Source organism: Panthera leo, chromosome B3 (genome assembly GCF_018350215.1).
Source record: "Panthera leo isolate Ple1 chromosome B3, P.leo_Ple1_pat1.1, whole genome shotgun sequence".
Taxonomy (NCBI): domain Eukaryota; kingdom Metazoa; phylum Chordata; class Mammalia; order Carnivora; family Felidae; genus Panthera; species Panthera leo.
Window position 1 is genome coordinate 40,323,257 of NC_056684.1, and position 20,755 is coordinate 40,344,011.

The window sequence follows — 20,755 nt, forward strand, 5'->3', positions numbered from 1 at the left end:
AAGGGGGGAGAGATCTAGATTGGGTGAGGGGGGTGGGGGTGTCAGGGAGGCAAGTGTGTTGTGTTACTGTGTCAATAAACTGATTTAAAGTTGTGGTTGGTCTGTTTTTCATTCCTGTACCAGGACCAGCTTTCTACCACTACTCTTTTGAGTCTAGAGCCTAACGTAGCAGGGGTGTGATACATGCTTCTCAGGAAAAGCGCTGCAGTGCTGCATCAGGACAGATAAACCAGCTGAGGCTTCTGGGGCCACCATTATACTGCAAAACACAGTTGCTAGGAGCCTGGGACAAACTGCCAGTACCCCCCTAGAGAGGTATGTACACATCTGCTTCATCCAGAATAGAGTCTATACCCAGGATCCAGGTTGTTCTTAGTGTTTTCCTTTTGTATAGGAGGCTGGGTCCTGAAACTGGGTTTCGGCTTTTGCATGGAGATGCCTGACATTCCCATTTCTGGAGGTGTTTGAAGGAAGCAGCACATACCTTCCCTAGAAAGGTGTGGCTGCCATTCCCCTTGCACCACCAGCTGGATGAGTAAGCTCTCAGTGGCACTGTAGGGAGCTAGGTTCCCCCCCCACCCCCCTTTGAAAGTAGGCTACACGTGGGGAGCTCGAATTCAGAACCCTTAGATCAAGGGTCACATGCTGTACCAACTGAGCTAGCCAGGTGTCCCTTAAATTTTTCAAGGGCTTACTATCATTTTTTTCTCTTTTGCTTCTGTTTTCCCAAGTGATGGACAGGTTTTTCTTCCTATAGCTTTGGAACTATCCGCTGTTGAGCTGTGGCTGTCCTTAGTTTTTCTGAGTCTTTGGCCCATTTTCACAGTGTTCTGTGTGGCACTTGTGTTTTCACACTGGCCAAGTTACTAACTTTGGACTCCACCTGATATTCATAAAAGTGAGCGCAATACCTCCATCTTCTATGGTATTAGGGGAAGGTCTGGGGCTGGATATTCAACGGAAATGGGAAGGACTTAAATCTGTCCTCCATGGATATAACCCCTAGAGGCAGCGAATGAAAAACAGTCACTGCTGTGAGATACCTACAGCAAAGGTCCGCATGAATGCGGACATTGGCCAAGTTAATGTAGGCAGTTTAGGATTATGTTGAACTCAGACTTGGGGAATCTCCAAGACAGGAATAAAGAACCAAGATCAAACTCAGTCCTTCAAACTGATAGGGAACAAACACATCGGAGGTTCTGCTGCCATCTGCTGATGGACCCCCTTCAATACAGCTAGAGTTAGAAGCGTTGAATTGGAAACCCAGGCCCTCAGTTAAGCTTTTCTTTTGGAAAAAAAAATTTTGCTAGATAGGACCTTTGGCAGGAAAGAAATATGGTACCCAAAAGCTGCACTCCAATCAAAAAAGTAACTTAGAAGGTGTTAATATTTTGAGGGGTGATGGGATGGGATAGGGAGGATATGTGAAAGGCAAACTAAGTCTAAATTTAAGAACAGGGACATTAAAAACTTTATTCAATAAATACAACAAATAATTTAAAAATATACTTCAATTCCAAAGCCAATTAAGAAAAGGAAGTAGAGAGAAAGGGGAAAAAAAGGGGAGCAGGAGATCAGAGGAAAAGGAGAAAATTCAAGAGGCAGAACAATGGTTTGGTTGGGCTGTGTTTCAGAATATACCACCCTCTGAAAGTCTGATCAAATGCTCTGGACTCATAAATCCTTAGCCCTTGTTCTGATGGGGTAGCCATAGGAGTCCTCCAGCCAGGAATGATTCTCTGGGCTCTGGATCAGAGCACTCTGGAGGCTGGAATTGGGGAGGGGGATTAGGGGACAGTTTCTCACTCATTCCTAAAAACCATCCGTTCTAACTCCCAGGCAGTTCAAGTAGTGCAAACTCTTAAACAGAGAGCTCCCAGCTGCATAGTTTCACAAGTGAGTGTCCAAAGCCAGGGCCTCCGGGGGGATAGACCTCAGGGTACTTGAGGGGTCCAAAGCCACTTTGGTGAATGGGGTCTAAGGGGGAAGACAGGAGAGGCCAGGGCACAGGATAAAGCCCTGGATAAGCCAGTGGCCAAGCTGGAAAACACCACTGGGCAAGAAAGGGCTCAAGGGCAGGTAGTCTGGACACTGGATTCAACAGTTTGCCATCAGCCAGGGAAGGTAGAGCTGAGGATGCATATGGAGCAGGACCAGGAAGATCAGGAAAGCTGGGGGAAAACAGAAAAGCAGGGAAGGAGGAGGAGGCAGCTCAGCAGCAAACTCCAAGAGAAATAACCAGCAGCCCTCACAGATTTGTGATTGTCTCTTAAAAAGATTTATTTTCTCTTCTTGCCTGAATGTACAAAGGCAAAAAGAGTACAGTTTGTATATATATATATTTATATATATATATATATAAAAAACAAGGAACTTGGTAATGTACACTTTACAGAAGGGAAGAATCAGGAAGACTGAAATTAAATCCAACAGAGCAACGCCAATGGAACAAAAGCTATGAACAGCAACACTGCCCCTCCAGCCCGGGCCTCCAGCTCGCCCCAACCTGCTCCCAATGGGGGGCTGAGCACCAAGGCAAGCGGGTGGGCTGGGGCAAGAGGGGCTGGGGGCGGGGCCTGGGAGGGGCTTGATCCCAGGAGGGGCCCATGGCAGAGGATCATCAGAGAGCTTCCTGGGATGCCCTAGTAGTAAAACAAATGACAAAGGCCCAGAATTATGGGGCCAACTAGCTGCCCAGTTAAATCACAGGGGCAGGAGAGTAGACATTGGGATGGTAACAGGGTACACAGCATAATGAGCAACAAGGGTGACCTCAAAGCCCATGTACAGTAACTCTAGCCCTTCTACAGTCTCACCCTCCCACCCCCAAAACCACATCCTCTCACCCTCCCCTTGGAGCCCGGAGAGAATATTCAAGAGTCACCATTTCATTTCATGGGGTGCCTTCTTAACCATTCTGCCTGTGGTCATTTGACCTGGAGACATGTGGAGGGAATGAGGTAAGAGAAGGGAACTTCGTACATGTACACGTACATGTACAGGCAGGGAAGGGGGATGAAGGAAACCGGCACACCTTAAGTGAGGAAGCAGATGTGAACCCTAAAGAGCAGCTCTCCCAGCCCTGGCTGTCCTAACTGGGGATGAGGCTCCCTCCCTGTAGGTCCTCTGTGTGGAGCCCCGGTGAACGAGGTTTGTGAAGGGGCAGAGGTGGCTCATAGAGAGCTTTGGTCTGGTGGTCTTGGTCCCAGCAAGCTATTCCAGCCTTTGCTCATGGGGTGGAATCCCTGCTGAGTGTCTCATCTCTCTGAGCAAGTCATGGGTGCCACAGGTACTCCTACCTGTGTGCCTCCTCTCCATAGAGGCTGGAGGTGGACAGCAGATCCTTCACTCAGCACTTGTCAAGGATCTCTACTTCCTTCGTTGATGCAGCTGCTGCATGTTATTTCAGGGAGGGAAGACTGGACCTGGCAAGGAGCAGGGACCAGGAAAAGACAGTGCTATTCTGCCATTGTTGCTTTCACCTGCTCTTCTGGGAGCTCAGCTCCTACGCTTCTAGGGAGACTTGGATATAAGGATCAGAGAGCCAAATGTTTCTTTGTAAGGAAAGAAAAAAAAAAATTCCCTTCTGCAGAACCCAAGGCTGCCCTGCTAATACAGAAGTTCCTCTTCTCTGTGTTACAGAACCAAGTGGAAGGGGCAGGAATGTGGGGCCAGGCCTGCCCAGTGGGAAAGAAAATTACTCCAACGGTTTCTTTACAATATGTACAGAGCACGCTGTAAGCCAGCGCCACAGTTACAAAACACATAACAATATTTAAAAACAAACAGGAACAGAGATGGGCCCTTGGCTCCACCCCACAGGAGTCTGGGAGGGTACAGTCAGGCTGAAATTCAGAGTCATCCTCTTGGTGGGGGTGACTCAGGTTAGGTGGGGTGAAGGTGCCCAAACCAACTACTTCCATGGATGAAAGGGAAGTCACTGCCCAGAGCCCTGCCCTCTGGGTTTAGCAGGAGGCCGAGGGAATGATGGGGAAAAGGGAGGCTGCTTGGGGGCCTGCAAAGTGGTCTAAAACAGTGGGTTTTGGGGAAGGATTCAACCCAACTTGAACAAAAACAACTGACATGAAAGCCTAGAGGAGAGGTCTATAGGTGAAAGGGGCTCCTCTTGGGCAAACGACCCTAAGCCAGGGCTCTTGGAAAGCAGCCTCTGCTGGGCATTGTGCTTATTGTCTTCCACCCCCATGCCCCAAATGGAGTCCGAGCCAAGTCCTTGCTCTTAAATGGTCACTTTGGCACTCTGGTCACAAATACCCCTCTCTAGCCTTAGGCTGGTGTATGTCAGTCTTTCTCAATCCAGAAGGTCAAGGAAAGATAGCCAAGGAGAACAAAGGGATGATACCTCAAAAGCGAAATAAGAGCTAAAGCTCCTCATACCTTGGGGAAGAAGTGACTCCAATAAAGCTACCAAATCATGGTCACTTTCCCAGGGCAAAGAGCATAAAGCTGGGCTGGTAGACTGCATTTCTAAGGAGAGCAGAGAAGTGTCTGCTGCCTCATAGCACAGCTCCACTGAGTACACTCTGGCTCTGAGGAGTAATGGCTTGGATGTGTTATCCCAGGGTCTAAGGAACCCGTAACTTTCCATGGCCAGTGGCCCCTAAAACAAAAACGTGTGTTAACAAAGAAACACAGCTGATATTGGCACACGTGGGGTTATAGATTGAGCTATATAAAATCATGTACTTGTATACAGAGGAACTGGGCTGTATATATTTGTGGCCCTAAATGAGGAGGATACTCAGATGGCTGAATGGACAGGACACCTCTAAGAACTGCTGGGTGCTCCCAGGGCCTCCCGCCTGGGCCTTGCCCGAAGGTGACCTGGCAGACTCCAGATCTCCCCATGCTGGGGAGAATACTATTTTACCTGCCTGAGTCTTAAGAGCCAAGCAGTGGAAAAGAGAAGGAGAGATCAGCATGGGGATCCCCCTGGGAAAGGCACCAAGGGGTAAGGAGGAGAGAGAGAAAAGGGCAAGGAGTTGGGGGCTTAGAAGCAGCAGGACTTAGTGGGGATGCAGGTTCTTTTTCACAGACTCCATTCATGCTCCAGCTCACTCCCAAGTATCCCTGGGGAGCCCTGTGCTGGTGTTGGGACCTCAGCCCTCTGCCTGACAGGTATCCCAGGGCCATGGTGGGGCAAATGCCTTGGTCTTCCTTTCCAGGCTAGGCTCTGAGCATTTATATGTGCTCACATGAGAGGGGAGAAGTCTTCATGGGTGAAGACTTTGTTTTCACAAGTACAGAGAAAACAGCCCCCAATTTCTTTCCTGAGATTCTAATTCCTCCACATGCTGCCAGTTCCCAGGGCCCAAACTGCTGGGGAGATGCAGGATCTGGTGATTGTGGTAATGACAGTGACAGGGGTATGGCTGCTGTGCTGTCTTCAGACCTTACCCAGTACTTGTGAGTCCCTCCCTGGGGGGTGGGGGTTGGCACTGCTCTGGCAGCTGACCAGGGGCTTGGGGAACCGAGCAGTTACTTCTCTGGGCTGAGGCCATGTTCCCCTGGTTGCTCCCCGTGCCTTCATCTCCACAGAGGCCACAACAGTCTCAACTGTGGCCGAGAGAATAAATATTTTTGCTAAGTACCAGCTCTCCAGCTCCTGAGGAAGAGGGAGGGTTGGGGAGTCCAGGGATCTGGTGGAGGTGAGATAGCCAAGGGTCTGCCTTCGGTCATGGTGGGAACGGCAAACAGGATGATCAACACCATTTAACTGATGTCTAAATGGCACCTCCAGCACCTCCTTGGGTGAGCCAGTCCGGGCCCGTGAAGCTGACTTTATCCGGGCACTTGGTGTTCTGCAAGGGAAACATGGACAGATAACCAGGCACTCAGCCTTTTGGCGTAACAACCACAAGGTGGCGCTCCGAGAAAACGAACTGCAGGGAGGCCACTCCTGGCCCCGAGGGGACACCTGTGTTCCGCGGCTCTCCTCAGACGCACATGGCTTAATGGGAGGCTTGTACAAGAGGCTTGGCCGGCAGTCCACCATTTCCAGACCACTGACCCCGCATGGCTTTCCCTCACCTAGGCTCCACAGGGATTCTGATACCTATCAACTATCCCTGTTCTAGGTGTTGTCCCCAATTAAAAAGTGACTTACCATTCTCACCTCCGCGGGGGTGGGTAGAGTGAGGGAGTGGAGCCTTGCTGGCTGGCAACAATGGCTGTAGAAGAAAGCCCTGAGTGAGAGAGGACGGCATGTTTAGTGTAACTCTCCCAGAACTCTCTGATTAAACACTTTCTCTTTATTAGATGGGAGGGTATTGGGAGGAGTTTCTCCTTAAATTCCTGGCTCCACTGAGTTTTGGGGTGCTGACAGAATAAAATCTGACACTTGGCCAGAGAGAGTGGCTGCGGATAGTGTAGTAAAGCTCTATTTTTCAGCTGCTTGTTTCTCTCTGGCTGTGGGAACACCTGGTCCTTATTCTTCTGAATATCAAAGCCAATTTTCTAGAGGAGTTTGAGAGTCCCTAAGCTCCAAGGGAGGAAATAAATGTCATATGCTTTAATGACTGTCTGCAGGAGGCTAAGATCCTGGGCAGATTAGAAGCTCAACAAGAGACAAAAAAAGGATTCTTGCTGGGGGTCCTGTGCTGTAGGCGATGCTACTATGCTACTGGGATGGAGTCAAAAAGATAGGTGGTGGGGGGGTGGCACCTGGCTGGCTTAGTCGGTAGAGCATGAGACTCCTGATCTTCAGGTTGTGAGTTCAACTCCCATGTTGGGTGTAGCGACTACTTAAAATCTTAAAAAAAAAAAAAGAAAAGTAGGGAAAGGAGGCTTACCTGCTGCGTAGGGTAAGTTGTACTGTGCTGGGAGCAACGAGTACCCCAAATGGTGGTGGTGGTGATGTGTGGACATCAGGCGCTGAGAAGGGGAGGTGCGGGGCCGGTCTACACTTCTTTCACCCCCGCCTGCTCCCCCGACGCTGCTACAGCTGCCACCACCCCCAACCACCCCACAGCCTCCCCGATCTCTCTCCTGAGACGTTTTATCACTTATCTGGAAAAAAAAAAGCAGACACAAAGCACTGTTGTGAGACACACACACGACAGCAAGATGCTCTGAGCCCACACTATGACTCCTTACAAACACAGGACACCTAAGAATCATGGAGTTGCCTGGTGACGCCAGTGTCAAAGTCAGCCAGGCTGCACTGTAGTTAAGACCTGCGCTTGCCCACCTTCTCCCAGAGCCTGGATATGGCCTTCCTGGGTTCTGGGAGCAGCCAGTGCCACTCACCGTGGGAGACTTGCTCTTGTAGTGACTGGCGTGCTGCTGCAAGATGTCCAGGGCTTTGGACTCTGAGCTGGATTTACAACTGACACTGGGGCTGGCTCGTGCCTTGTCAGCATCTTCACCCCCTGAGACTTTGCTGCCATATGGGGAGAAAGAGTAGCTGGAAGGTAGGTAGGAACCTGGGGAAGGAGAAATAAAGCAGTCAATGAGAGAAGTAAAAGAAAGAAGCTCTGCTTTGGTGAACCCGGTTAGGGCAGGCATCAGCTTTCCTAGGCAGAGGCTGAGATGTTTCCCCCTACGGTGTCTTCAGGCTGAAACTTTTAGTTTGTCCTTTCTTTACTGAGCTTTAGAGGCAAAACTAGCTAAGGGATATTAGGAACAGGGTCCTCAACTTCTGGGGAGTCAGCTCCGCTAGAGCCCTAGTGATTCATCTCGGACGGGCATTACGGTGAAGTGGAAAGATCACAGGATTTGGAGTCAGACAACCTTGGTTTTGAATGCACCTTTCTTGAGACTTACCAGCTGGGTAGCCTTAAGCAAATTAACAACCTTCTGAGCTTCAGTTTCTTTCCCATCAAAATGAAGACACCAATACTTATTCCATAGGGAAGATGAAATAAGATAATGCACATAAACCACCTAGCACAGTGTCTGGCCCAGAGCAGGCGCTCAGCAAGTGGAAATATTATTTTTATATGGACAGATGGGGTAATAGGGAGAAAGGAACACCACAGGGGACACAATTTCCTAGCTCTGTTTGAAAAGCTTACTGGTGCCTTATAACGTTCTGCCAGGGTATCAAGACTGTTTAGGCTGCTCTCCAATAGGGAGGTGGGAGCTCTGAGGAGTGAAAGAAGTGCTCTCTTACCCCAGAAGCATCCCACATGGCTCTCTGGGCAACAGAAACCAGTGAGTGCAGTTGAGGACCATTTTCTTCTAACAAGTTAAATATGTACACCCCTACAATGTGCCCTTCCCCAAGAAGTCATGGGCAGCAGTATAAAGAGCTTATTTTTCCCAAGCTGAATGTTTTCTATTGGACTTCCCCTCCATTCTGATTTCAAACAGCTCTTCCTCTCTCCCACTGCCTTCCAAACCTTGCAGCTGAACCTGTCTTATAAATGAATACATGCATTGCCCTGGTTTGAATTTTATTTGTTCCATGTGTCTCTCCTGCTACGATTAAGTTGAAGCTCCTTAAGAACTAGCCCTGTTTCTTTTGTATTTCTCCATTGCAAAATGTAGAGTATGTGTTTAAAATAATCCCAGCTTAGGGGCGCCTGGGTGGCTCAGTCGGTTAAGCGTCCGACTTCAGCTCAGGTCACGATCTCTCAGTCTGTGAGTTCGAGCCCCGCATCGGGCTCTGGGCTGATGGCTCAGAGCCTGGAGCGTGCTTCTGATTCTGTGTCTCCCTCTCTCTCTGCCCCTCCCCCGTTCATGGTCTGTCTCTCTCTGTCTCAAAAATAAATAAACGTTAAAAAAAAAAATTTTTTTTTAAATAATCCCAGCTGAGAGAAGATGGTAGTGGTTTAGTGCGAGTTTTGCCTTCAGTTATCCAGGAAAATGGACTACAGAGGCAAGCCTCTAGCTGGAGCAAGGGAGGGAGAGGTGGTCTCACAGATTATAGTTTGGGGTCATTCAAGGAGCTTGGGGCTAGACTGACCACTCACAGAATGTTACATTCAAAACAGGGCAGTCATCTATCTGAGTTTCAATAAGCGTTAGGGCCTGGGGTGCCTGGGTGGCTGAGTTGGTTAAGCATCCAACTTCGGCTCAAGCCATGATCTCACAGTTCGTGAGTTCGACCCCCATGTCAGGTTTTCTGCTGTCAGTGGAAAGCCCACTTCACATCCTCTGTCCTCTTCTCTCTCTGTCCCTCCGCCGCTCTCACTCACTCTCTCAAAAGTAAATGAACATTAAAAAAAAAAAAGCCTTAGAGCCATGCAAGAATACTCTGGATCTGAAATCTGTGCTTCATTTCCCCTCCCCGTTAATAGAGCACAAGTGGGAAGAAGGGTGCTGTACCTGGGTAGTTCTGCATCATCACAGCAGGCATGCCCCGGTAGCTGGGGTGGTTGGGGTCATAGGACTGGCTATAGGAGTAGCCGTGCATGTAAGGGATGTAGGACTGGTGCTGGGTGAGGGGGGAGGACACAGGCACATGGACACTTGGCCGGGGCTCCTTGCTCCCGAGGCGGGATTCCTCAGACGTGGGCAGCTTGCAGTCACTACTTGTGCTTTCCTTCCCATCCTCCTTGGGGGCAGAGTCCTTACTCCGATTCCTTTCTTCCTTCAATTTGCGGTCCCGCTCCTCTTTCCACCGCTCATCCTCTGACTTGATGTCCGAGTACTTGGCAGGATAGACATACGTCCACATCCGGGGCTCTGCTTCCTACAACAGTCACAGAATGAGCACTGAATGTTGTATAGGTTAAGAGAGAGACTTCAAGTTCGAGGTCGCAGCAGAAACACCAGAGCAGCTAATGCTAGACACCGGGGCAGAATATTTACAATTAACTCTGGTCCCTCCTGCTTTTTTAAAAAAGCTTGCCCCCCTCCTTGCCCAAAAGGAAACAAGATGTGGAGAAGGAAAAGGAAAATCCATCAGTGGGTCTTCTCTAGGAGAGAATATGCATTCTGGGGAAAGGAGTCCTTGAATAGAAGAAGTTGCTCCTTTTCCAAGGAATTTCAGGTTGTTTCACTTCTTTAGAGGAAGCTCCGGAGCAGAGAGGTGTGAGTGTTGCCCAGCTCAGAGGAGGGAGGTCTAACTGTGGCACTAAGAAGAAAGGGAAGACTTTCTAAATCTCATGAGCAGAGCATGACGTGAGACCAAGTTCTCAGTTCTAAGTTTACCTACAAAATCTTTTTTTTTCTTTTTAAATTTTATTTATTTAAGTAATCTCTACACCCAACGTGGCTTGAACTTGCAGCCCTGAAATCAAGAGTAGCATGCTCCACCGACCGAGCCAGCCAGGTACCCCTCTATAAGATCTTTTTGAAAGTAACTCAGTCTGAGTAGTAACTTACTCTAGAAAATGGAGAGATCACCACTCCACACAACCAAATAGTGGAAGAAACACCGACTAGGAACTGAGCTACCTGGGTTCTAATCGTGGCTCTGCTAGTGAAGTCACAAGTTACCCTACACAAATCAAGCTAACTTACCTTGGTCTCTCTTGTCAAATGGGAAAAACACCTTTTACTGACGTAACCGTGCTTTTTAAAAACATGAAAATGATTTACAAAGGTAAAGAATCTTTAAAATTACAGATTTCTCCCGCCAATATGTATGCTGCTGACACCCTACATAAGGAGAGCCCTGACTTGTGAGAAAGAGACAAAGACTATCAAACTGTGTTTGTGTTTCCTCCCAGAATAGTTACCTGTCGGTACCAGAGTATTGGATCCACCTCTGCCTGTCGGCCACACTCAGCGCCTGTCTTAGCCTCAGAGGCCTCCTTGCCTAGGTGGCTGGCCTCACTCAGCTTCACTTTAAGTCCTTCCGGGGCCTGGTTGGGCAGTTTGGAGGAGTCGTCTAATTTGGGAATAATGACTGATTTGGCAGGGTCAGCCCCTGGCTCCTTGGCCTTCCCGGGTCCTGACTTGACCAGGTCTGTCAGGCTGGGCGCCTTGGTGAGAGTTGGGGGAATCGACGGCTTTTGCTTCCATTCTTCCTTGAGTGCCGCCTCCCGCTCCTTTAGGCCCAACTCCACCTTCTTGTCCAGTCCCCGCTGCTGCTGCTCCAAGCTCTGCCGTTTCTGCTGTTCCTCATATTGCTGCCGGTAGGCTGTGTTAGTGCTCAGGAGGTGGGTGTGGTAACTCTGGTCGCTGTAGCCATACGGGGGCACGTAGGCATACTGGTTGTAGTACAGAGACTGCATGTACATGTTGGGACGCTGCTGGATGACGGAAGGCTGCTGACTGGAGCTGCTCAGCTCTGGTTTCTTCTCGTCACAGACATCGTTCTTCGCTTTCCCCTCTATGCTCTCAGGCTCCTCATCCTTTTTTGTCTTCAGAGCTTGGCTCTCCACTCCTGCCTGGCTGCTGGGGTTCAGAGCCCCTGGGCTAGACTGTGCATAACTCGGAGAGTAGTAACTCTCAAAGCCTTGATAATACGGCGAGTCTTTGCTCTGTGGCTGAGGGGGAAAAAGAGTTTTCTTAGCCCCTTCCTTAACCAAGTGTTCAGGGTCCTTTGATTTGACGCTGTCCACTTTGCCCTCCCCATCCTCCCCAGCATCAGATATGTCGGAGTATGCAGGGCTGTTGGTTTTGACCGAGTTGGCTTCGGCTCCGTTCTGGGTCACTACATGTAAGGGAGTCAGGGGCTGGGTAGGAGTAGTGCTGTCTATGCGGCTGCTGCCTCCAATTGAAGGGCTGGGGGCATTGTCCGTGAAGCTGTAGATCTTGTCAGCTTCTGCCTTGATGCTAGCCAGTCGGCTCTGGTGGGGGTCTGATGAGCCATTCAGGAGCCCCTCCATTTTCATCCCATCTCCCGAGGAGTCCCTGAACGGGCTTTTGCCTTCTTCTGCTCGACACACCTTCCCAGGGGTCAGAGGACTTTCGAGTTCCTTTGAGGACTCCTTCTTTTTTTTGTCTTTCTTTTTCTTGTCCTTGGCTGGGGTCAAGGCAGGGTTGACTGTGAAAGGTTCTCCCATCACAGTGGGCTTGGGCTGAATAGGCTTGAGTTGAGGACTGTTGGGCATGGCTTGGACCACTGTGGTGGTCAAGCCTGAGGAGGAGCCTGGGCTTGCTGCTGTGAAGGTGGCTGTCTGGAAGGTGTAGATTTGCTGTGGAGGGATGGCAGGGGCAATAGGCCGCGCTGACTTTAAGCTTTTGGAAGGAATCTTTTCAGGCTTCAAACTAGAGGGTTTTTTACATTTTTCTTTTTCCATACACTTCCTTTCTAAAGAATCAAAGGCATCATTGCTTGTTTCATCCATTACTGAGGGTCCATCATCAGAGCCATCATTAGATAAGGCCCCAAGGTCTGTGTCCCCTTCCCCACTAAGCTTTTTCTTACAGAGGCCTTTTGTGCTGAATTTGCTTGAAGGAGAAGGGCTGTGGGGCTCTACGAGCCGAACTTTGGGGGTAGCTGAACGGGCAGGGGACAAGGAACCTTTTTGTGAGACGGATGCACCATTGCAGCTCCCAAGGTCTGCATGGAGGGTGGGCTCCTCTCCATACTCACTGTCTCCATCTGCTTCCGGCTTGCTGTCATCGTCTGTGTGGGCATGAGCTTGGTGGTACTTAAGTCCATTGATGTGCTTATACTTTTTGTTGCAGTTTGGGTGGGGACAGTCAATCAGGACTGGGGAGGGACAATTTCTGTCTAGAACAGTGGGTTCAACCTTGGTCCCAGGGAGGGGACCAGTGGCTGAGCCCATGGAATTCGTACGGACACGCTTGCTCCCTTTGGAGTCCTCTGAGCTGGAATTCAGCTCCATGTCTGAAAGCGGTTTGTTTTTCCGCTTATTAGCTGAGGAAGGGCTGGCCTTGACATCCTCAGAGGTGCTACTGGCAGGTGGGCGATGCTCTGAAGAATTTTGGCTGCCCCGACGGCCTTTGCTATTGGCTCCTGCTCGGGTTTTGCTGCTGCTGCTGGTCCCTTTGCTGTCAGAGGCAGTGGCTGTCTCATTGACAGGTGTGTTACTGTTGGGACGCATGCGTTTGCCTCTACCCCGGCCGTTGCGCATTTCCAAGTCACTGGTGGGGGAGTCACAGAACCTTGGCAAAGGGCAAACACAACAAGATATTGTTAAGAAGAGAAAACACCTTCAAACCAGTTTAGGTGCCTCCAGAACTGTCCAGATGGTAACTATCATTTTCAATGAATATGACTTGTTAAAGGAACTTTTGAAACCATGGGAACTGCGTTAAGTGGTGAGCTCCTAGGGTGCTATCTGCATGCTAGCTGTACATCATTCCCCAACATTTGAGTTCCCCAAACCCTGGCAAACTGGGAACAAGCTGTAAAGTGCCATTCACTGCGATGTCAACCTGAAAGGTCCTTGTGAAACCCACATAGTCCAGTGTTCTTAAAACTGCAAATGTTCTTGAGGTTAAACTCCTGAGAAAAAGCTACTATCAAAAAGCATCATCAATAAATGTTTGTTCACCCGTAGGCGGACTCGATGGCCTTAGTCTCAAGGTGACTACTGGTAGAAGCCAGAATTCAATAATTTCACCCAAAGGCTTATTAAACAGGATCTCCTCCCCATTCCTACCCAACCCACCAACGCCTAATTGATTTATTCTTGAATGCAGTGCCTTCCTCATCTCTACACCATCATAGTCTTGAAAAGTTAGGTGTCTTAAAAGCTATCCAACTCTAACAGGAAGAAGGGATAAGAAGGGATCACCGATTAGACCGGTTCAGACTAATATTCACCAAAAAGCTGTAAAGTGCTTACCTGGGGGGTGCCCAATCATGCCGCGTGCAGTCAAGAAGTGTGCCTACATAGGTCTTGTTCCTCCATGTTACATTTACCACCAACATCCCTGGAAGACAAGAAGATTCAGATACAGACAAGGGAAACCCTGCTGGCCACCGAGAGGAATACTTTTCATTTGAGGAGCATTCTGGTTCCTGGAGGAGGATTTAGGGTTGCTCTGGGTCCCCATGAGACAAGCAGGACTGGGCCAATATACCATTATGGAAACTGCCTACTTAGCTCAATGGATTTATAAGATTTAGTGCCATACTTACATCAGATTTCTCTTTTAAAGTATAAAACATCATGGTTACAAAAAGCACTCTTTACTGTATTTTCAAACTTTGTATATTGATGGGATCATGCTGGGGTGTAACTTAAGTTACTTAAGTAAAGTTAACTTAAGCTTCTCACATAACATTACAAACTTGAGATTTATCTATGTTGACATGAAAAGCTTAATTAACTTATTTTAACTGTGCTCATGAAGGACACTGTATGATTTGACCATAATTTACACATTCTCCTACTGATGGGTATTTAGGGTATTTTGAGCATTTCACTCGGGAATAATTTCACAATGAACATTCCTGTCATGTTCATATTATTAAAAAATGCTTTTGGGTGGATAATATAGTCATATTCCAAAATTCAAACAGTAGCAGACAAACCCCAATATGAATGAAGTGTTTCCTCGTATCCCTGTTTTGCAGCCTTCTGGTGCCTCCATTCAGAAATATCCATGGATATCCATGTGTTCCTCCAGAGATATTTTATACATTTATAAGCAAATATGCTTATATGTTCTTCCTCAAATGGTAGCAATATACAATGTTCTGTACACTTTTTTCATATATATGAAATCTAAATACTTTTTGAATCATTCTCTATCAGTACACATAGAACTACTTCACTCTTTCCAATGGCTGCATTTGAATGATTGCAAATCATGCCACAGTTTATTTAATCAGTCCCCTGTTGACAGACATTTAGGCTGTTTCACTATTTTGTTATTACAAATAATGCAAAAATAACCCCTACAAATGCATACTTACACGAGTATGTCTCTAAGATGTAATTCCTATAAGTAAAATTAATCATGGAGCACTTAAATAAATTTTTAAAAATCCAAATATATTTATTTTGAGAGAGACAGAGTGTGAGCAGGGGAGGGGCAGAGACTCCCAAGCAGGCTCCCTGTCAGCACAGAGCCCGACGTGGGGCTTGAACTGATGAAACTGTGGGATCATGACCTGAGCTGAAATCAAGAGTTGGACACTCAACTGAGACACCCAGGTGCCCCTGTATTTGGATTTTTGATAAACACTGCCGAACTGCAAAGAAGATTCACCTATTTATACACTCATCAGCAGTGCACGGTAACACCAGCTGTCTTTTTCCTTTGGCAACACAGTGTTCTCAAACTTGTTGATCTTTGCCAACCTGACAGGAGAAAAACAGTGTTTTATGTAGTTTTAATGAAATGTTTCCTATGATGAGTCTGTGTATCATTTCATTTTAAGACATCATTATGAAATGTATTTCCTTTCTAGTGAATTGTCTCTTTATATGCTTTCCTCATTTTTCTACTGAATTATACAGTCTTTTTCTTATTTGTAACTCTTAATACACCAGAGTGAGCCTTTTGTCTGTTGTACAAATCAGGTATTCCCCCCTGGTTTGTCATTTGCTAATGGTGGTTAAGGCTATGCAGAAATTATTTACCTTTTTTTAAAGTAATCTCTATACCCAATGTGGGGCTCAAACTCATGACCCTGAGATCAAGAGTCACATGCTTTTCCAACTGAGCCAGTCAGATGCCTTGAAATGATTTACTTTTGTTTTTACATTTATCAATCTTTTATGGCTTCAGAGTTTTCTTGTCATATTTCAAAAGGCTTTCCTCGGGGTGCCTGGGTGGCTCAGTCGGTTGAGCGTCCGACTTCAGCTCAGGTCATGATCTCGCCTTACAGGAGTTTGAGCCCCGCGTTGGGCTCTGGGCTGATGGCCCAGAGCCTGGAGCCTGCTTCCGATTCTGTGTCTGCCTCTCTCTCTGCTCCTCCCCCGTTCATGCTCTGTCTCTGTCTCAAAAATAAATAAACGTTAAAAAAAAAAAAGTTAAAAAAAAAAAAGTTTATTTATTTAGAGAGAGGGAGATGGCCAGTGCGTGGGGAAGGGGCAGAGGGAGAGTATTCCAAGCAGGCTCCACAGTGTCAGATGGAGCATGATGAGGGGCTTGAACTCACAAACCATAAGATCAGGACCTGAGCCGAAATCAAGGGTCAGATGCTTAACGACTGAGCCACCCAGGCGCCCCTCACAAAATTTTTTTTTAACGTTTTTATTTTTTGAGAGAGCGAGGGAGTGAGAGCAGGGAAAGGGCAGAGAGAGGAGGAGACACAGAATCTGAAGCAGGCTCCAGGCTCTGAGCTGTCATGACAGCACAGAGCCCAATTCAGGACTTGAACCCACGGACTGCAAGATCATGACCTGAGCAGAAGTGGGATGCTTACCGACTGAGCCACCCAGGTGCCTGGTTTTTACATTTTTAGTAATAGAAAAAATGAAAAGGATACTATTATTTTATGTTATGTGATATCATATGAAATTCAAATATCATTACCCATGAATAAAGTTTTATTGGAACATAGCCACAGTTACTATTCATGCCTGATTTCACACTACAAGGCAAGATTGAGTATGCAACAGAGAGGCTGTACGGTCTGCAAAGCCCAAAATATTTACTACCTGGCCTTTTATGGAATGAGTTTGCCAACCCATTGGAGTCATTCAAGTCAAAACAGTTTCTAGTCTCCCTGGTGATTTCTATTTTTTTTTTTTATTAAAATGTTTTTTATTTATTTCTTGAGACAGAGAAAGTGTGTGCGCAAGTAAGGGAGGGGCAGAGAGAGAGGGGGACAGAGGATCCTAAGCGGACTCCATGCTGACAGCAGAGAGCCTGCTGTGGGGCTTGAACTCACGAACTGAGAGATCATGACCTGAGCTTAAGTTGGACACTTAACCAATTGAGCCACCCAGGCGCCCCTAGTAATTTCTTTTTTGATCCTGGGTTATTTAGAAAAGTGTTGTCAAAGTTTCAACTCTCTGGGATTTTCCAGATATCTTTTTGTTATTTATTTCTAATATAATTTGTGGCAGAGAACATACTCTATGACTTCAATCCTTCCAAACTTATTGAGAATTAATTTATAGTCTGAAATATGATCTATCTTGAAGAACATTCCATGGGCACCTGAAAAGAATTATTTTAAAATGTATACTCTGCAGCTTTTGGTGTTCTATAAGTGACTGATAATGTTATTCAAATCTATATTGCTACTAATTTTCTGCTTTCTTATCAATTATTTGTCCCTTGTTCTTGCTTACTGGAAATCCTATTTCTCTAGAAAGTTGGACCTTCTAGATTAATCATCTTTTTTATGTTTTCACTATTTTCCATTCCTTTATCTGTCTTCCATTCCTTTGTCTATATTCTAAGGGATTTCCTTCATTTTCTAAATTATATACTGAAATTTCCATTTTTACTACTGTAGCTTTAAGTTTAAAAAAGGCATCCTATTGTTTCATGGATGCAGTATCTTATCTCTCTGAAGATATTTAATTACACAACACAGGTTTGAAGTGTGCAGGTCAGCTTCTATCTGGATTTTTAAAAATAAATACAGCACATTACTGTAAATGTTTCTCTTCCTTATTTGTAAAAATAAATTCTAGTATAATTAACATACTGTGTTATATTAGTTTCAAGTGTCCGATATAGTGATTCAACAAATCTATCCCTTACTCAGTACTCATCATGATAAGGGTACTCCTTATTTCTTAGCTCTCTTTCCTCCCAACCTCAGACAAAAACAGACAACTAAAAAAAACAAGCTTTTGTTTTTTCAGGTCTCTTAAATCAGTACTTGTGCATCTGCTGTCTAGTTTCCAAAGTTCTACTGATTTTAACTGCTTGCAAGTAGTCTTGGTCTGTTTTTAAAGAAACCTGTGTGTTATATCTTAAAAACAAAACTCCTTTACTGACATTTGAATGAATTATAAAGGGAGAAAGTGGGGAGGTAAATATGTACTTTCAATCTACCATGTTTAACCAAAATAATGCATTTACTTTTATTTATCTGGTATATTTCAAACGTACAACCTACCTCAACAATTAGGTTTCTAATTAGAATCTAGTTCAGGAAAATTATCACCTATTATCTATTCATTTATTGTCTCTCTGCCATTCTTTCAATCTTTTTTATTCCCTAGGACTCCTATCTGATATGTTAGAGACTCTCAAGCCATTATCTCTCCATCTGAGTTGATCTGTGTTTGATTCTTCCAATTTATAATTTGTTCTAGAATTTATCTAAGGTATTGACTTAAAAGGAATTTCAATGGCTATAGTATATAATTATATTTCAAAGACTGTTTATCATTTCAAAAATTTTAAACTGGTTATTTTCTCATATCCACATGACATTATTTAATTTCTGGCTCTTTGGTTCATAGTTTTAAAAAAAATGTTCATTTATTTTTGAGAGACAGAGAGAGAGAGAGAGTGAGGGAGGGGGGCAGAGAGAGAGAGGTAGACAGAGGATCCCAAGAGGGCTCTGCGCTGACAGCTGAGAGCCTAGAGCCTGCTTTGGATTCTGTATTTCCCTCTCTCTTTGCCCCTCCCCTGATCATGCTCTCTCTTTCTTTCTCAAAAATAAATAAACATAAAGAAAATTAAAAAAAAAATAAGTTTATTTATTTTGAGAGTGAGAGAGAGAGAGAGAGCAAGTGTGTAGGGGCATAAAGAGAAGGGAGAGAGAGAATCCCAAGCAGGCTCCGCACCATCAGTGCTTAAACTCACAAACTGTGAGACCATGTGACCTGAGCTGAAATCAAGAGTCAGACGCCCAACCGACTGAGCCACCCAGGTGTCCTCATAATTTTATTTTTAATAGACATTATTATTCTGTTTCTTTTTAGGAATTCTAACCAGACTCCTTACAGAGTCTCTGTAAATGTTTGCACCATGCATTAATTTCATTCATTCAATTCCTGGTGGTTAAAACTTTAAAATTAATTTTTATATTTTGAGATAGAGATTCACACACAGTTGTAAGAAATAATAGAAACCCCATTGTACCCTTTAGTCAGTTTCCCCCTATTGGTAACATCTTGCAAAAAAAATACCGCAGTATTATATCTCAACCAGAATCTGACATTGACACAATGAAGATACAAAATATGTCCATCAACACAAGGATACCTCATATTGCCCTTTTACAACTTCAGTCACTTCCCTCTTACACTCATCCCTCCTTAATTCCTGCAGCTACTAATCTGTTATTCATTTCTGGAAGCATACAGCATATAACCCTTTGGGACTGTTTTTCTCCCTTTACCAGCATATAATTATCTGGAGATTCATCCAAGTTGTTGCATGTCTCAACAGTTCAGTCTTTCTTATTGGTGAGTGAGGGACCGATTTGTTTTACCATTCATCTGCTGGGTGTGAAAGACATCAGGGTTGTTTCCAGGGTTTGGCTATTATGAATTAAGCTGCTATAAACATTTGAGTACAGGTTTTCAGTGAACATGACTTTTCATCTCTCCAAAATAAATACTCAGGAGTGCAATTACTAGATCATATTGTAGTTGCATATTTAGTTTTTTTAAGAAACTGCCAAACTGTTTTCCAGAGTAGTTGTGCCTTTTTCCCTTTTACATTCTCACCAGCAATGCATGAGAGATCCAGTTTCATTGTATCCTTGCCAGTATTTGGCATTAAATTTTAATTCTAGCCATTCTAACAGTTATGTAGTAGTGTCTCATATTGTAATGGTTTTTTTTTTTTTTAATTTAACTTTTTAAATTTACATCCGAATTAGTTGGTGTATAGTGCAACAATGATTTCAGGAGTAGATTCCTTAATGCCCCTTACCCATTTAGCCCATCTTCCCTCCCACACCCCCTCCAGTAACCCTCTGTTTGGTCTCCATATTTATGAGTCTCTTCTGTTTTGTCCCCCTCCCTGTTTTTATATTATTTTTGTTTCCCTTCCCTTATGTTCATCTGTTTTGTCTCTTAAAGTCCTCATATGAGTGAAGCCATATGATATTTGTCTTTCTCTAATTTCGCTTAGCATAATACCCGCGAGTCCCATCCACATACTTGCAAATGGCAAGATTTCATTCTTTTTGATTGCTGAGTAATACTCCATTGTGTGTGTGTGTGTGTGTGTGTGTGTGTGTGTGTGTGTGTGTGTGTATATATATATATACCGCATCTTGCATCTTCTTTATCCATTCATCCATCGATGGGCATTTGGGCTCTTTCCATACTTTGGCTGTTGTTGATAGTACTGCTATAAACATGGGGGTGCATGTGTCCCTTCAAAACAGCACACCTGTATCCCTTGGATAAATACTTAGTAGTGCAATTGCTGGGTGGTAGGGTAGTTCTATTTTTAGTTTTTTGAGGAACCTCCGTACTGTTTTCCAGAGTGGCTGCACCAGCTTGCATTCCCATCATATTGTAGTTTTGATTCGCATTTCTCTAATGACTAATGATGTCAAACATGTTTCATGTGCTTATTTGCCATCTGCATTATCCTCTTTGGTGAAATGTCTGTTCATGTCTTTAGCCCATTTTCTGACTGGATTGTTTTCTACTGTTGAGTTTTGAGAGTTCTTTATATATTCTAGATACTAGTCCTTTGCTGGGTATTTTCATCCATTCTGTAGCTTGACTTTTCACATCTTAATGGGGTCTTTCAAAGAACAAACATTTTTAATTTTGATGAGATATAATTTATCCTTTTTCCCTTTTATGGATTGTATTTTTGTCAAATCTAAGAACTCTTTGCCTACTGAAGATTTTCTTCTAGGTTTTTCTGTTTAAGTCCTTGATCCATTTAGAGTTAGTTTTTGTGTAAGATTCTCTTCCTTTGTTTTGTCCCATGATGTCCACTTGTTCCAACATCAGCTGTTGAAAAGGTTATCTTTCCCATCCCAAGAACTGCTTTTGCACCTTTGCCAAAATCAGCTGGGTATATTTATGTA

The 20,755-nt window shown here is 45.2% G+C and overlaps 1 protein-coding gene across 4 annotated transcripts in view; it reads right to left on the reverse strand.

Annotated features, from left to right (window-relative positions):
- Positions 1–1,450: 1,450 nt before the first annotated feature.
- The window catches only part of ZNF609 (zinc finger protein 609), a 211,167-nt gene continuing 191,862 nt past the window's right edge, over positions 1,451–20,755 (reverse strand). For 3 of the 4 annotated variants that reach the window (XM_042941723.1, XM_042941722.1, XM_042941726.1), the window contains 7 exons: positions 13,677–13,764; positions 10,650–12,990; positions 9,292–9,658; positions 7,270–7,445; positions 6,813–7,029; positions 6,128–6,206; positions 1,451–5,822 (listed from right to left, as the gene is read on the reverse strand). In XM_042941723.1, the coding sequence (XP_042797657.1) occupies positions 6,133–6,206; positions 6,813–7,029; positions 7,270–7,445; positions 9,292–9,658; positions 10,650–12,990; positions 13,677–13,764 (3,263 nt within the window). In that variant the 3' untranslated portion in view covers positions 1,451–5,822; positions 6,128–6,132. The remainder of the gene's footprint in view (positions 5,823–6,127; positions 6,207–6,812; positions 7,030–7,269; positions 7,446–9,291; positions 9,659–10,649; positions 12,991–13,676; positions 13,765–20,755) is intronic. The other variant, XM_042941725.1, reaches the window with a different exon arrangement.